Genomic DNA, 15,779 nt, shown 5'->3' on the forward strand with positions numbered 1-15,779 from the left:
ATGGTTTATAGCTCCACAGCAGTCCTCCCCACTGCATGGCAAACTCCAGGTTTCAAGGTCAGTGGACATGAACCTGAAGAAAGGGCAAGCCAAACTATTAACTTTCACAAGGCTTGAACAAATTTGTGTATCTACAATAGTAGTAATATGCATTAAGGATCCACTCAACTGATTCTTCCCTTCAACACCACCGCTCCTTCATATTTGATAACAAAAATAACAGGAAGAGAGATTTTTCTTTTAATGTGGTTTTAAAAATATTTACTTCAATACACAGTACCAGAACAGAGGAGAGGCCATGCATTTTTTGGGAATTTTCTTATGACAAATTGTTGCTGCTCAAAAAGACACTGTATTTCCCCAAAAATAACACAAGAGGAAATTCCCCCAGATATTTTTCAGTTGTCCCATTTCTCTTTCTGCCTTTGCCTCTCTGAAAGGGGCTGAAATCACACCTAGTGAAGCTGACTTACTCTCCACACAAGGACAGCTTTCTTGGAGAACATACCAATAAGAAGCCTGAGCAAGAGCAGCAGAGGTGCTGACACTTCACTTCTTATGCAAGTAATAGATGGTTAGCTTCTTGGGGGACACCCATGTCACCACTCCTTAAATGAGTTACAGAGATATTTGGAGAAGAATCAGGATAATTGTCAGTGTCATCTGAAGTTGTGCAGATGGTCACAGATGTGCCAGCACCCTGAAGGCTAAAATAAGGACGCAGGGTCTGATGTAAGGTAATTCCAATAAAAGAAAAGATGTGAGACCCATCAAGCATGTTGTAAAATGACAAATCTCCATCTTCCTGGTCCAAGAAAACTCCTATCCTTTGATGATGCTGTCTCGGTGACAGTGACTCTGAGGCGATGGGAACCTTGAATTCTCCTTCCTTGTATGCTAACACCCAGAAACCCTTCTCTGGACTTTCTACAAACCATCCATCTCTTGTTACTGAATCTAAACAAACACCCACAGCCCATTTAGTTTCAGGTCCAGCTTCTGTCCCAATATTGACTTCTACCTCCCAGTAATATCTCCCTGTTTCAAAGGAATTCTGGCCCAGAGCACTTAAGACAGCTTCAGATTCCTCTTTTCCTTGGTATACTGAGGCATCACCGTCCTGAGGAACATTTAAAGAAACTTGTTTTTTATTATTAGATATGATGAGACTGCCAGAAGTTCTTTCTGAGTCCAGAGTAACAGCAACTGCAGGTATAGAGGGGAAATAGGTCATTCCACAGTGAAGACCAATTGGCCTTAGGAAAAATGCAAATACAGGGAAAAGAGAATGAAGGAAAATAAGAGGGAGAGCCACAGAAGAGGAGGTAAGACAATTTATGGTTTGTTCTGTGTCCTTCCTCAGGAGATATGTGTATATATCATAGAAAGGCAAGGCTGGATGATCTTGAGTAACCATTTGTTCCAGATGGGTCGAGACTATCTAACCAAGAGGGCTGTCTGCCTGGTCTGAAGATACCCAGAGTCAGGTATTTCAAGATGGGGCCCCTCTAGCTGCTCTCTAATGCTTGACATAATAAGAAAGCCCTGTCAGAGTTCAATCAAAGTGTATCTACTTTCATTAAGCTTCTTTGGTATCATTTTCATTTGATATAATTTATTATGTAATTATTAAGTCACCTACTTCTCATGTATTTTTATTAGATTTCTAATGGTTGAAATTGTAGACTTTGTAGTCAGACAGTTATGAATTTTTATAATTAATTTATCCTTAGTAAGTGTGATTTTGAAGCTACTTTGCTTCTCTTGTCCTTAATTTACCTTCATAATCATATATGCAATTATGATACCTCAGCATAGGACTGTTGTGAGAAATAAACAAGATAATGTGTAGAGAACTTACAACTGTGTCTTACTCATAATGAACACGTGGTAAATTCTTTAAGCTTCCAATAGTTATAGTAACACTAATACCAGCAGTAATAGCAGCAATAGTACTAATACCTGCAGTAATTTGTTTCTTCTCAAATAAAATATCTTCAACAGTTAGAATTTTTTCTCATAAGAATTTGTATGTGGGGATAGTAGAATTTGCTTTAGTTTTTGGAGAATTAAATTGACTAGGAAATATTTGTGGATGCAGGGATATTCAGAGTAAACCAGCATGCACTAGAAACTGATAATCAACTAATAATTCTGGAAAGATTCTAAGATGGTTTTCCACTTACACTGAGATGCAACAAGCTCCTCTGCCTCAGGCCAGTGTAACAGACATCCTTCTGACCAAGTTGCTCTTGCACTGTTATTCCCATTAATAAATCTACCATATCACTTAAGTCTCAGATTAAAAATCAGTTCCTTGGGGAAATTCCTTAAATATATCATTTTTTTTCTCATGGAAATTTATTATTCCTTCACAAACTTCATCACAATTTGTACATGTACTTCTCCATGAAGTCAGAGATCAGATCTGCTTTATTTATTTGGCATTGAATAAATAGTTCTATAAATTAATGCTGGATGAATGAATGATATCAGAAAAGTAAGAAATCTGTCACAGTTCAGCATGAGATTGAGACTGAACTGAAAATCATGAAATGAATCACCAACCAGGTTTTACTGGGAGTTTATATAAATGTAAGAGTTTCTCATTTGTGTAAGAGATTATGTGGGATAAAATAATAAAGTCGCTCACCTGCTTTGAATTGTTCCTTTCTCCAGTCTAAAAAGAAAAAAAAATCATATGGGAAAATACATAAAGAACATGTCTTCTCAACCAGTGGGATGCTTAACCCTTATTCCTTTATTCTTTTGGACTCCCACATTCAAAATAAAATTTCTGGAATATACCACATCTCTGAAAAATGCCCTTGAAATGCCTCATGAAATTTTGGGGTACCTGAAGTCCCAAGACAACATGAGTTACTCACCAGCATACAATTTTGCTTTTCTCCAGTCTGAAATAAAACAAAGGAATTAGATTTTCCCATTCACAAGACCTTCACTCCAGAGTATTAAATTGCTGCAACCATGTGAAATTTGCATGAAATCAACCACATGAAGTTTTATGATAGTGCTATATTTCTGTGTTCATCACTTCAATGACAATTCTAGGGTATTTGCCTTCTTTTATTTCTCATATTTCTCACATCCCACTAACATATTGTGATAAAATATGAGGTTATGACTTTTTTGGGAGAGGAGAAGTGTACTGTAAAGCCTAAAATTTCATGTGCTGCCTGATGACTTTGAGCTTCAAAGGTCTCTAAATACCTGTAAGCACCCCTGCTCTCACCAGATATGCTTCCACCCAGTAGAAGAAAATCCACACTCAACTAATTTTCCTATCAGTTGAGCCAGCTGAACCCCACCTGGTCCTCAACCTAATGGCCGTCAGCTCCCTATCAGCCTGCAGAATTACTCCAAAAAAGCCAATCACATACTTCCAAAGAAACCAGTAGCACCTCATCTTATGGTTACTAAAAAGCTTGCCTCCCTCAGCCCCTGCTGGTTCTCTCTGTTCCCAAGTGCAACATGTGATCCTGCATGGCTTATGTTGTCCTCCCCCCCCCCCAGGATGTGAGTATAGGTGATTAATAAACTGCTGTCAAGCTCATATGTCCAGTGGTGGGTGTCATGTGTCTAAATATCTTATCCTATTTAGGGTGGAGAAGCCCTCCCTCACTAACAAGGTGAACAGGAGATGATCAGAACAGAGGGATAGACAAGATGCTTGGTCCAACTATAACATTGATATTACTCACCCCGTTGATATAACTCCTTCCTTCTGTCTGAAATGGAACAACAACCTGTGAGATGCAAAGTACATAGCGTGGAGGAAGGACTCTATTTCATCTATTACAACAAAGAAAAATGGAACACTTACCAAGCTCTTTCTTAAGCAACTCTAAAAAGGAAAGAAAACAAGTCTACGGTTTATTTTCTAGACTATATTACCTAAGCCCAGATCCTGAATGCACTTCCACATACCTAGATCAAGAAATTCATCCTGAGAATTACTATAACCAATTCTTCTAACTCCATGTTAATACCAGTGAATTTTCTCTCTCCATTGGACTCTATTATATTTTTCTCCATGTCTTACTGGAGGTTGTGAGGTTCTAACTAAATGCACTCATGTCTGTTTGTTCCAACAGATTCCATCCATATGCTCAGCTAGAAGCCCATAAGTTCATAGATTCCACCCAGCCTGATTCACAGTTTTACCTTTGGCTTCACTTTCTTTCTCTTTTTCCTTTTGAACTTCCTGTACTCTTTTCTTCTCCTGTCGTTCTTTCCAGGCCAAAAACACAACAGCACTGAGGAAAATCCCAAGTAAGAGGAAAGTCCCAGCAAATGCTCCCTTCCAAGGAGAGGTCCTAGGGAAGAAAGATTCTGATACAGAAATCCCCAAAACCTGATTAAGAACATTACCAAGCAATCCTATCCCATCCCAATTCCTAAATATCCCCTCCTCACAACTATCCTGTCCCCCAAATGAGCAACACTGACCTGGAATAGAAATGGTTTCCACCTGCTCTTGTCCAAAGAAGGGGTTCTTCATGGAACAGGACACTTCTGTCTTTGAACTGTCTTTCACAATGAGAGATGCCTCTATTTGAAACAACCCATCATCGTCTTGGTTCTCATCCTCAGAAAGAGATGGTATCTTCTCCCCTCTTGCATCTGTCCATTGTACCTCAGGTTGGGGAAACCACCCCTTGCTTGTGCATGTCAGCCTTATTCCTTTATCTTCTGGACCTACCATAAAAACACGAGGACCAGAACCCAGGCCTGGAGAGGAGAAAGTCATTTGAGACCTAGACACCTTTGATCCAGAGTCCTTAATTTTACACAATAACATCAATGTGGGGACATGGACGAAGCACCATCATTCTTGGTGGGAAGAGAGGGTAGGGTTTCTTTTCTTCCTTCATGAAAAAATGGGTAATTGTAGCTAAATCTCAAGAAATTTGAAGCTGATACTAGGACTACTGATGCCCACCACATCTGCTCTACCCAGGGATATTTGCAATTGGCCATAGAAGGAAAAGAGCAGAGTAAATTTTACAAATGTTAAGTTCTTTCAGAAAAACACCAGGGCTGCCTGGGTGGCTCAGTGGGTTAAAGCCTCTGCCTTCGGCTCAGATCATGATCCCGGGATTCTGGGATCCAGCCCCTCATCGGGCTCTTTGCTCAGCAGGGATCCTGCTTCCTCTACTCTCTCTACCTGCTTCTCTGCCTACTTGTGATCTCTGTCTGTCACGTAAATAAGTAAAATCTTAAAAAGAAAAGAAAAGAAAAAGAAAAACACCAATACTTCTATATCTATCCTATATCTATCTGTTTCACTTATTGAAGTCTTAAGGAAGGCTATCTTTGATTAAACTGAGTCTTCTGTAGTGACTTCTTTAAACAATATCATTTTGTAATGTTTCCAAATTTTCTTCCCCTGAGTGGAGAATATCTAAAAGATGAAGGTTGCCTTATTCCATGAAGGAGTTGATCTATTTTTACTGTTTTTAACTTTTCCACTCTCATTTATTTCTTTTCTCTCTACCACCTCTCCTCTTTAACTTTTCACATGGGCCCACTAGGGGATCCATGTCACTTATATTAAAACAATACATTACCAGAATGTTAGAAAAATCCATTTTCTCTTTGAGAATAATGGCTATCCTGGCTTCTAAGGCTATATATTATTTTATCCTTTTAAAATTTAATATTCATGGTATGGATCCTCTTACACCTAGCTCAGTCCTACTCTGATTCCTCAGATATAGGAAATATAGTAGAAACCTCAGAGATCTTGTCTTTTTTGGATAAAAATAATGCAGCTAATAATTTTTATTACCAAATCCTGACCTGCCTGGGAGGGCCACACTTCTAAAAAACAGAAAGCAATCTGAAAGACAATTTTCAGAATTGTTTGAGGGAGCTGCCAACTGTCCCGAACAAAGGAAATTAATAGAAGTGAGTAAAACTGGTCATAAGCAAAACAGACTCAACTATAGAGCACAAACTGATAGTTACCAGAGGTTGTGTGTGTTGGGGGGTGGGGTGGAGGGGGTGAAATAGATGAAGATTACCATGATGCACACTGAATTGTTGAATCACAATATTGTACACCTGAAACTAATATAACAATGTATGTTAACTACACTTGAATTAAAATAAAAAGCTTTAAAAAAAAGAAGTTAAGAGGAAATAGAAAACAAAAGACATCAAAGAGGAAAAAAAGAAACTGGTCATGAGCAAAATGCAACAGTCAAGGCCTAAGAAGAAAATACTAACAGACAAAAATAGATCTTGTGTCTCCTGGAAGAATATAACCAAAGAAGCTCTAAGCTGAAATAAGCAAAAACTATACCTATGTTAAGAAAGAGGAACAGGACACCTGGGTGGCTCAATCAGTGTCAGCCTTCACTCAGATCATAATCCCAGGGTCCTGGGATCAAGTCCCACATTAGACTCTGCTCAATGGGGATCCTGATTCTTCCTCTGCCTACTGCTGCCTGTGTTTGTGGTCTCTCTCTCTCACACAAATGAATAAATAATTCTTCAAAAAAAGAGAGAGAGAGAGAAAGGAGAACAGAAAGGGATGCCCATTCCTGAGCATAGAAGCAGCTGTACTAGGTAGGCAAAGTTTAACTAACAGAAGATAAGTGTAGATATATAATCAATCAAGTGCTTCTAAAGATTGGATTTATGTACATCAGCCAATGAACAGATATAAAAAAGGTACTGAAAAAAAATGACACGATTTATATGAGGTTAGTTTTGGAACTGAAAAACTTTGCTTTCTACTTAGAAGATACTAGAGTGGTGGGTATTAAGGAGGGCACATATTGCATGGAGCACTGAGTATGGTGCATAAACAATGAATCTTGAAACACTGAAAAAATAAATTAAAAAAAAGGAGATCTAGAGTGGGATCACAGTAACAAGGCTCAGAAGAGTTTGTCACTCTTTCCTTCAAGACCTAAAGGATTTGGACTCTTCTTATTAAAGTGATACATAAAGAAGATGGATAAAGTAAGTCTACAGATACCTTGTTGGAAAAATAAAATAAGAAATATTAATTTAAGATAGGCCTAACACGTGCAAAAATGAATAAAAACATTACAATTAAGAAATTTGGGCAGAGAATAAGGTTTAGAAATAGAAACACTATGATATTGTCATTATAAGCGCAAAGTATTTATAATTTGCCCTGTTGTTATGAGTTTATGGAAAATAGGCATTTGTAAATTGGTACAGATTTTCTATATCATTTGCTAATAGTATAGAAATAAGTGATAGAATTAGGAACAAATATTTTAAGCGTTCTATAAACTCTAATACCAAAATAATACTCATATAGATTAAAAATATAAATGTAAAAAGCAAAGCAATAAATCAGAGATAGGAATGAACTACAGCCATATGCATTTAATTACATAGAAAAATCTCACAAAAACAAAAAACGAGCAAAATAAAAACAGACAAAAGAGTCCATCCACATATGTGAACTTCATAAACATACAAAAAGTAATCTGTGAGATTAGAAATCGTAATAGTGATTACTCCTGAGAAAATCATAACTGAAAAAGAAAAAAAATGGATTTTCCTGGATTTTAATTAAGCTCTGTTTCTTGATTTGAGTGCTGATTTCTCAGGTGTATTCACTTTGTGAATATTCATTATGTGGCATTTAAAATCGGTAGCAAATTCTCTTTGTATGTTATATTTCAATATATTTTACAGAAAAGATATTAGGAGGAAGGAAGGTGAAATATTTTTTTGATGTTGGTATAAAGGTGTACATCTAAGAGCACTAAAAAACTAAAAAGACATAGATAATGTTGGCAGATCAGACTATGTAATACTTCTGAATTTCTATAATCATGATCATAACCAAGAAATCACGATCACATGATTTCACTTATATGTAAAATCTAAAAACAAAACAAATGAACAAACAAACAAAACACCGAAAACAAATTCATAAACACAGGAAATAAACTGGCAGTTGTCAGAGGGGAAGGGAGTGTGGGATGGAAGAAATAAGTAAAGGAGATTAAGAGGTACAAACTTCCATTGGAAAGAAGATAGCAGAGGAACAGGAGGACCCTAGGCTCACCTCATCCCATGAACACACTATATAACTATCAAATCACCCTAAATGTCCCCCAAATTGACCTGAGGATGTATGGAACAAACTCCATAACTAAAGGGAGAGAAGAGCCACATAGAAAAATGTAGGAGGTGGGAGATGTGGTTTAGGGGAGAAAGGGATTATGGGTGCTATGATAGGAAGGGAGCCATAGTTATGGAGAATGGCAAGAGAGAGGGGGGAGCACACAGGACAACACACAAGGAGAACATTTCTCCAAAGCCATCAGCTTAGAAAACAAGAATGGCTGAATTTCATTAGTTCTTTCAATCCCATAAAGTGAAAATGACAGAATGGAGACACATTTAACATGCAGTTGGATGTCAAAAGAAAGCCTGAGTAGCAATATTTACATGGGACAAACCAGACTTTAAAATAAAGACTATAACAAGAGATAAAGAAGAGCACTATATCATATTAAAAGGGAAAATCCAATCAGAAGGTCCAACAATTGTAAATATCTATGCTCCCAAAATGGGAGCACTCAAATATATAAGACAATAACCAACATGAAGGAACTAATTGATAATAATATAATAATAGTAGGGGACAGATCATTTAAACAGAAAATCAACAAGGAAACAATGGCTTTGATCGATACACATCCAGATGGACTTTACAGATATATTCAGAATATTCTATTCTAAAACAACAGAATAAACATTCTTTTTAAGTGCATATGGAACATTCTTCAGAATAGATCACATATTAGGTCACAGATCAGGCCTCAAGGCGATTTTTCTAATCACAATGCTATGAAACATGAAGTAAATCTCTCTCTCTCTCTCTCTCTCTCACACACACACACACACACACACACACACACACACACACATCCATGGAGGTTAAACAACATGTTACTAGCCAATGAATGGGTCAACCAAGAAATCAAATCAAAGAATAAAAACACACATGGAAACAAATGAAAATGGAAACACAGTGGTTTAAAACCTGTGGGTTGCAGCAAAAGGTGTACTAAGAGGTAAGTGTATACCAATACTGGCCTACCTCGAGAAGCAAGAAAAATCTAAAATAAACAACCTAACCATGCACATTAAGGAACTAGATAAAAGAACAACAACTGAAGCCTAAAGACAGTAAAAGGAGGGCAATAATGAAGATTAGAGCAGGGGCGCCTGGGTGGCTCAGTGAGGTAAGTGTCCAACTCTTGATTTTGGCTCTGGTCATGATCTTGAGGATCATGAGATCAAACCCTGCACTGGAAGTGGAGCCTGCTTCAGATCCTCTCTCCCCTTTCTCCATATCCTCACCAACACACCTGTTGTTTCTTGTGTTGTGTTAATGTTAGCTCTCCTGACAGGTTTAAAATGGTATCTCATTGTGGTTTTGTTTTATATATCCCCGATAATGGGTGATGTTGAGCATCCTTCAATGTGTCTGTTGGCCTTCTGGATGTCTTCTTTGGAAAAGTGTCTATGTCTTCTGCACATTTCTTAACTGGATCCCTGTTTTTTGAGGGTTGAGTTTGATAAGTTCTTTGTAGATTTTGGATACTAACCATTTATCAGATGTATTGTTTACATAGTTTCTTCTATGCTTTTTTTGAGCTCAGCTGGTATCCTTATAATTGTTTTAAATTCTAGTTCAGACACCTTACTTATATCTGTATTAATTAAATCACTGGTTGGGAGTTCTGCCACATGTTCTTTCTTTTGGGATGAAGTCCTCTCTCTCATCATTTTGTTCAGAAAAGAAAAGAAGAAAGAAAAAAGAACACCAACAACAAAAAACAAAAATCAAAGAGAAAGAAAACACACACACACACACACACACCACCAACAACAAGAAAAACAAAAATAAAAAACAAGAAAACCAAATAAAAACAAAATTAGATCCTGGGTGTATTTTGGTCTACTTGCTAAAAGAATCTAGATTCCAAAATAAATAAATAAATAATAATAATAATAATAATGTAGAATACATTAAATTAGATAAGTATAAACTATATATATATTACAATTTAAAAAATAAAAAATAAATTGGAAAATGTAAGAAAATAAGTGATAAAAATAATTTCAAAGAATGAAAGTGAAACAGAAATTAGATCTTATTTCCCCTAGAGCTGAAACTTGGTAGCAGTCTGTGATCAATAAACTTGGTGTGACTAGTTATTTGTGCTGGTCTTCTGGGGGATGGACCAACTGCGTTGAGTCTCAGGATAACTTGTTTTAGTAGAAATGTGTCTCCAGGGTGGAAGAAGGTAGGGCTTGGTGTACACAGCTCCAGCCTCCAATTAGTGGTGCTATTTTGCCCCCTGAAGTCTTTCAGCACTGTTGGGCAAAGGAAAATGGCTGTAACCTGCTCTCTAGCCTCAGAGCTGAAAGTTTGGACCCCTACTCTTCAGTGAACCTTCAGAGAAGAACAATCAATCACCTTATTTGTGTCCTCAGTTTCCCTCTGAACCCTGGACTCACCCTGCCTGTGTTTGAGCCTTCTTATCTCAGGTGTGCCTCAGAGTTTGCAAACTCTAAATTTCAGAGACTGTCAGATGGGGACAAATGTAGTTTCTCTAGGGAAGGTTTTCACTAGGCTTGCCGGCCTATCCCAGGAAAGTGGTCAGACAACAGCCTGGTGATTTGCAGTTTATAGCAGAAATCTGGCACCAGGATTTGCTGCTCTCCGCTGGATTCCCAGATCTTATGCCTGGGAACAGCACAGCATCTTGATCTTGGTGCCATCCATTCTTCCTGTGACCTAGGGAATCCTCAGACCATATTGTCCCTCCTGGGATTCTGCCCCTCTTCACCACGTGGGCACCTGTAAGCCAGTCAAGGCCCCCATGATAGCAGACCAAATTACTGAAGAAGCCCAAGTATCCATCAACTGATACGTGGGTAAAGAAGTGGTATATATATAATGGAATATAATTCAGCCATAAAAAAAAAATGAAATCTTGCCACTTACAATGACATGGGTGGACCTAGAGAGTATACTGCTAAGCAAAATAAGTCAGAGAAAGAAAAATACCATATGATTTTACTCACATGTGGAATTTATGAAACAAAACAAAGAAGCAAAGTAGGAAAAAAAGGAGAGAGAGAGAGAAATAGTGTTTTAATTATGGGGAACAAACTGATGGTTACCAGAGGGGATAGGGGTAGGGAATGGCTAAGTGTATGTGTATACAGTATATATGGCAGATTTTATATATATATATATAATATATAAAATAATATACATATATATATAATATATATATTTGTGTATATGGAGCAGAAAATTACTTGACATATATATAATATATATATATATTTGTGTATATGGAGCAGAAAATTACTTGACATTTTAATGTGTTGTTAGCTGTGCTGAATTAACTATTGCTTGAGTTTTCCTCTAAACTTTCCCCTCTCTGATTCTGATTGTAATATTTCAGCTTCAGAAATATATGGCTTAAAGTAGGACTGCATAAATAAGACTCTTTAGCTACATTGTTGAGTACACAAATTAGTGAGAGCAATTGTGTAATAAAGGTGGGAAAAAGAATGTCAATGAAGGAAACCTTGATAGAGTGATTGGGACGTTTCCCAAAACCTAACAAAGAGAGATCTTTAGATGCTTCTTATAGTGTTGCATCAAAAGTCTTTAATAGGATCACTTGAATGGCTCTGTCAGTTAAGCATATGATTCTTGATTTCAGCTTAGGTCATGGTCTCAGTTCATGAGATCAAGCTCCATGAAGAGTTCTTCATGGAGCTCTGTCCTCAGCAGAGAGTCTGCTTGAGATTCTCTTTTTCCCTCCGCCCTCTCTTTCTAAGTAAATAAATATAATCTTTTTTTTTAAGGTCTTTAATAATATCTGTGATTTAATAACTGGAGTCAAGGGGAGAGATGTAACAAAACCTGAGATGATGAGTATCCTAGCACTAACAAGGGAGGGCCCAAGACTGGAACTCTCCTCTGAATGCTTTGGGCCACATAGGACCTTTGTGTAATTACTACTCGAGGGAAAGAGGGACAGAAGCTCCAGTAAGAACTAAGACAAAACTTTATACTAGCATGATTGACTGAGGGCTCAAAGTTTCAATATTGTTTTTAAAAGAGTTAATGTAAACATCTTTTTTTTTTTAAAGATTTTATTTATTTATCAGAGAGAGAGAGAGGGAGAGCAAGCACAGGCAGAGAGAATGGCAGGCAGAGGCAGAGGGAGAAGCAGGCTCCCCGCTGAGCAAGGAGCCCGATGTGGGACTCGATCCCAGGACGCTGGGATCATGACCTGAGCTGAAGGCAGCTGCTTAACCAACTGAGCCACCCAGGCGTCCCAAAGAGTTAATGTAAACATCTTAAAAGATTAGTTTAGGAACAGAGATTAAGTTCTGCTATATAAATATAAGTTATTATAATTACAAATTATATTATGTATTTTATTTTATTATTATATATAATTATTGATATCTTTATATAAATATATAAAAAAGAGATAAAGAACATAGGACAATCTGGTATTAACAGTTACTTAGGTACTTAGGAGGAGAAAAAGGAACATTGGAGGGAAAGGAAGGATTATCAATTTGTATTTTTGTATTTTATATTGTTCTGAATTATTTGAGTTTGATACAATGAGTTATAATTTTATTATAATTAAAAAAGAAACAGCACTGATGATGATAAAATTTACAGTGGTCAATTCAATATCCTGTGGACCAACCTCAGTCCATCTCAGCTTTTCACACTAAGCTCTCTCTTTTTATTCCTCAAAAGCTACTCCTGCTTCACTTAGTCACTGCACATCGATTAATTTCTGGCCTCAATCCTGTGATGACAAGTTTAATTCTCTGCAATACCAGTCCACCCTGTCACAATCCCCACAGTCACTTCCTCCACACTGCATTCAAGACTCAGCCACTGACATTCCCAGCTGAACCTCTGTCCATCATAACAGCCAGCTGGGTTTCTGGTCTTTGCCAGTAATGGTACATTTTGGTAGTCATGATGCCTTCCTTCAAAATGTGTGAAAATATACATACCAGGGAAATAAATGATCTATTTGTATAGTAGATATTTATGGAAGTCATTAAATTTTAAAGTACAGCACAATATATGTATGAAAAGATTAAGAAAACTTCAGGTTAAATCCATTTAACCAACATAGGATGTTGACCAGCTCCAAGAATATCTGCCTTTTTGTCTGTGTTCTGTTCGTCATGCCCACCTCGCCCCAACCAAAATCAAATGCAGAACACTTAGATTCCCGTAGAGTGATCTGTAGTCTCAGATAATTACTCACCGATCACCTTCAGCTCCAAACTGGCTTCTTCATAGTCACTGCCTTTTTGAAAAAAACACTTGTATATTCCATTGTCTGAGATCCGGAGACCATAGATTCTCACAGCGACTCTTCCCTCGGTGATGTAATCTTTCACCAACTCTGCTCTCCCTTTGAAATCTACCAGCTGTTCTCCCGCCTGCTCCATTCCATCCTTATACACATACACAGCCTCTGAGAACTGGGAGCGGAACCATCTCAGCTCCATGCTCTCCACATTCATGGCCGGGGACACACGGCAGGGCAGCACTGTGTCTGTACCCAGCATGGCAACAATTGGCTCTGATGGGCCAATGACCAAGAATGAATCTGTGGAATAGAGCCACCATGAAAAGAATATCAATGACCTTCCTGGGCATTTTGGAACACAGCATCATTACTGGCCTAGTAGAATCCCATAGACATTCTGCTATTCACATATCAGTTCTCTGCAGCATATATTCAGGCTGAAGATGGCAGTGAACAAGACAAAGGGCATCTCTACCCAGTCAACAGGCTAATCTCTTATTAAACAAATGATTTTTAAAATTGCAATGGTGATAAATTCTATGAAGAAGGAGGGAAGAGTGCTGGGAAATCATGAAACCAGAGTTTTTAATTAGGTCTTGGCCATCAGAAAATGAATTCTTCATGAAGGAGAGGTCTGAATGAATTAGAAAAAATAATTAGTGAAATAATTCCACCTGATTCTTCTCTCTCATTCATATAATGATTTGATTGCCCTCATGTATGGGCAGATAAATCACTATATTGAAATAAAGGATTTAGAATTAATCCAGGTATATATTGAGTAGTGATGGAGTAATTTAATCCTTCTGTTCAGATAATAAAACAATCTAAGCATATAAAATAAAAAAAATATTGTTACCTGAGCCCCACATGGACACCTGGAGAAGTAGGATAGAGAAGAGGTCTCTTAGTGCAGAGAAGTCCAGGGAACCCACCATCTTTCTCAGAGCAGACAACAGTTTGACACACAGTAAGGTCCTGAGAGTAACTGAATTAAGGACAAAAGTGGAATCCATAAGGTAAAAATAATCATGATAGCTAAGGCAGTTCACAGTGATTCTAAGAAATTACCTCCAGAAACTCTCAAACAACTGTAGTATGTCTCTCAGAGAACATCAGAGAAGACTTTAACACTCACAAAAAAGAACTTTTGTTTCTCTTCCCCAAGGAAACAGTCTTTGTATTTTTTTTTTTTTTAAAGATTATTTAATTTATTTGACAGAGAGAGCGATCACAAGCAGGCAGAGAGAGGGGGGGAAGAAGGCTCCCCACTGAACAGAGAGCCCGATGTGGGGCTTGATCCCAGTACCCTGAGATCATGACCCGAGCCAAAGGCAGAGGCTTAACCCACTGAGCCACCCAGGCACCCCAACAGTCTTCATCTTAACAACCATGTTCTGCAGTAAAAAATCTGTCCACAATATCTCTAATCTCTTTTCTAACTCAAGAACATCTTGTCCGGTGGACAAAGAGACACAGAGGAGGCAATGAGCAACCACAGAAAGAGATGGGTTTAGCACAAACATTAATTTGGCCTCAGTGAATTCCACCCCGTCCCCCTCCCCACATTCCTATATGATGGAGGAGCATTTGTAACGTGGCCTGTCCTCTGCCAACCCCTAGGATCCTCGCCCAAATGCTCTCAGTTCTCTCTCTCTTGCCCATCACCCACAAAATACAACACTCACATTTTTTATGTTCTTCTTACAGAGATGAAGGCATCTGGAAACTTCTCAGACTCATGGCCACAGGCACCAGGAATAAATACTCTCTGCCATTCCTCTCAGTCACCTGTTCTTGGCTGACCATAAGTCTCTCCTAGGAGAGTTTCTCCAAAATGCCAAGAAGATATCAGACTTTACAAATCATGGGGCCAGGTTTTTTTATGGGAGTTCAGACAACTGAGAAAAAGATGGCCCCTGCATGGAATCCCTCAGCAGTACACTTCCCTTTGGCCACCCTGACACACTCAAAACCGAAAGTAAAATAAGGTAAAGAAAACAAACTTTGACCTGTCACTTATAATAAGTCATTCTAATGAGGACATACTTAAAAAGTATAGAGGAGTTCAAAAGCAAGTGATTTCTTTCTTTCTAAGAAGTATATTGTCTAGGTTAGTAGCATAGGTATTAGAACTTGACGAACTGATGAGGCTATTTACAGTTTATCATTTTGAATGAGTTATACAACCTCCACATGCCTCAGTTTCCTCATGTGACAGTGTGTTCAATAATAGTATCTATTCTAAGTTTGGGGTGAAGAGTAGACGAATGTATTTAAAGCACTTAGAAGAGTGTCAATAACTTATAATTTAAGTGTAGCTTGTTAGCAATTTTTATTATATTATTATTATTAAAATATTATATATTTTTA

General features: G+C 37.7%; 1 protein-coding gene across 2 annotated transcripts; it reads right to left on the minus strand.

The window, feature by feature from the left end:
- Positions 1-217: 217 nt before the first annotated feature.
- Positions 218-15,375, minus strand: LOC123390352 (butyrophilin subfamily 3 member A2-like). 2 transcript variants are annotated; one of them, XM_045074276.1, is made up of 10 exons: positions 15,095-15,375; positions 14,266-14,394; positions 13,359-13,706; positions 4,471-4,752; positions 4,186-4,353; positions 3,845-3,865; positions 3,723-3,749; positions 2,889-2,915; positions 2,654-2,680; positions 218-1,206 (listed from the first exon to the last, which is right to left on the minus strand). In XM_045074276.1, the coding sequence occupies exons 2-10, from the start codon at positions 14,342-14,344 to the stop codon at positions 557-559; spliced, it is 1,629 nt and encodes a 542-aa protein (XP_044930211.1). In that variant the 5' UTR covers positions 14,345-14,394; positions 15,095-15,375; the 3' UTR covers positions 218-556. The 2 variants fall into 2 exon arrangements, with proteins under 2 accessions (XP_044930211.1, XP_044930210.1); XM_045074275.1 differs by having other exon boundaries at positions 4,186-4,752.
- Between the last annotated feature and the right edge of the window lie 404 nt (positions 15,376-15,779).

The sequence above is a fragment of the Mustela putorius genome, unplaced genomic scaffold (genome assembly GCF_011764305.1).
Source record: "Mustela putorius furo isolate JIRA1106 unplaced genomic scaffold, ASM1176430v1.1 tig00537327_pilon_pilon_pilon, whole genome shotgun sequence".
NCBI lineage: Eukaryota > Metazoa > Chordata > Mammalia > Carnivora > Mustelidae > Mustela > Mustela putorius.

Coding starts and splice junctions, on each gene's coding strand:
- LOC123390352 (XM_045074275.1), bottom strand. CDS start 14,344: ATGGTGGGTTCCCTGGACTTCTCTGCACTAAGAGACCTCTTCTCTATC. Junction 4,753..13,358: donor TTTGGAGCTGAAGGTGATCG/GTGAGTAATTAT, acceptor TCTCCTCTCCAG/GCCTGGGTTCTGGTCCTCGT. Junction 1,207..2,653: donor AAAGGAACAATTCAAAGCAG/GTGAGCGACTTT, acceptor CTATACCTGCAG/TTGCTGTTACTCTGGACTCA.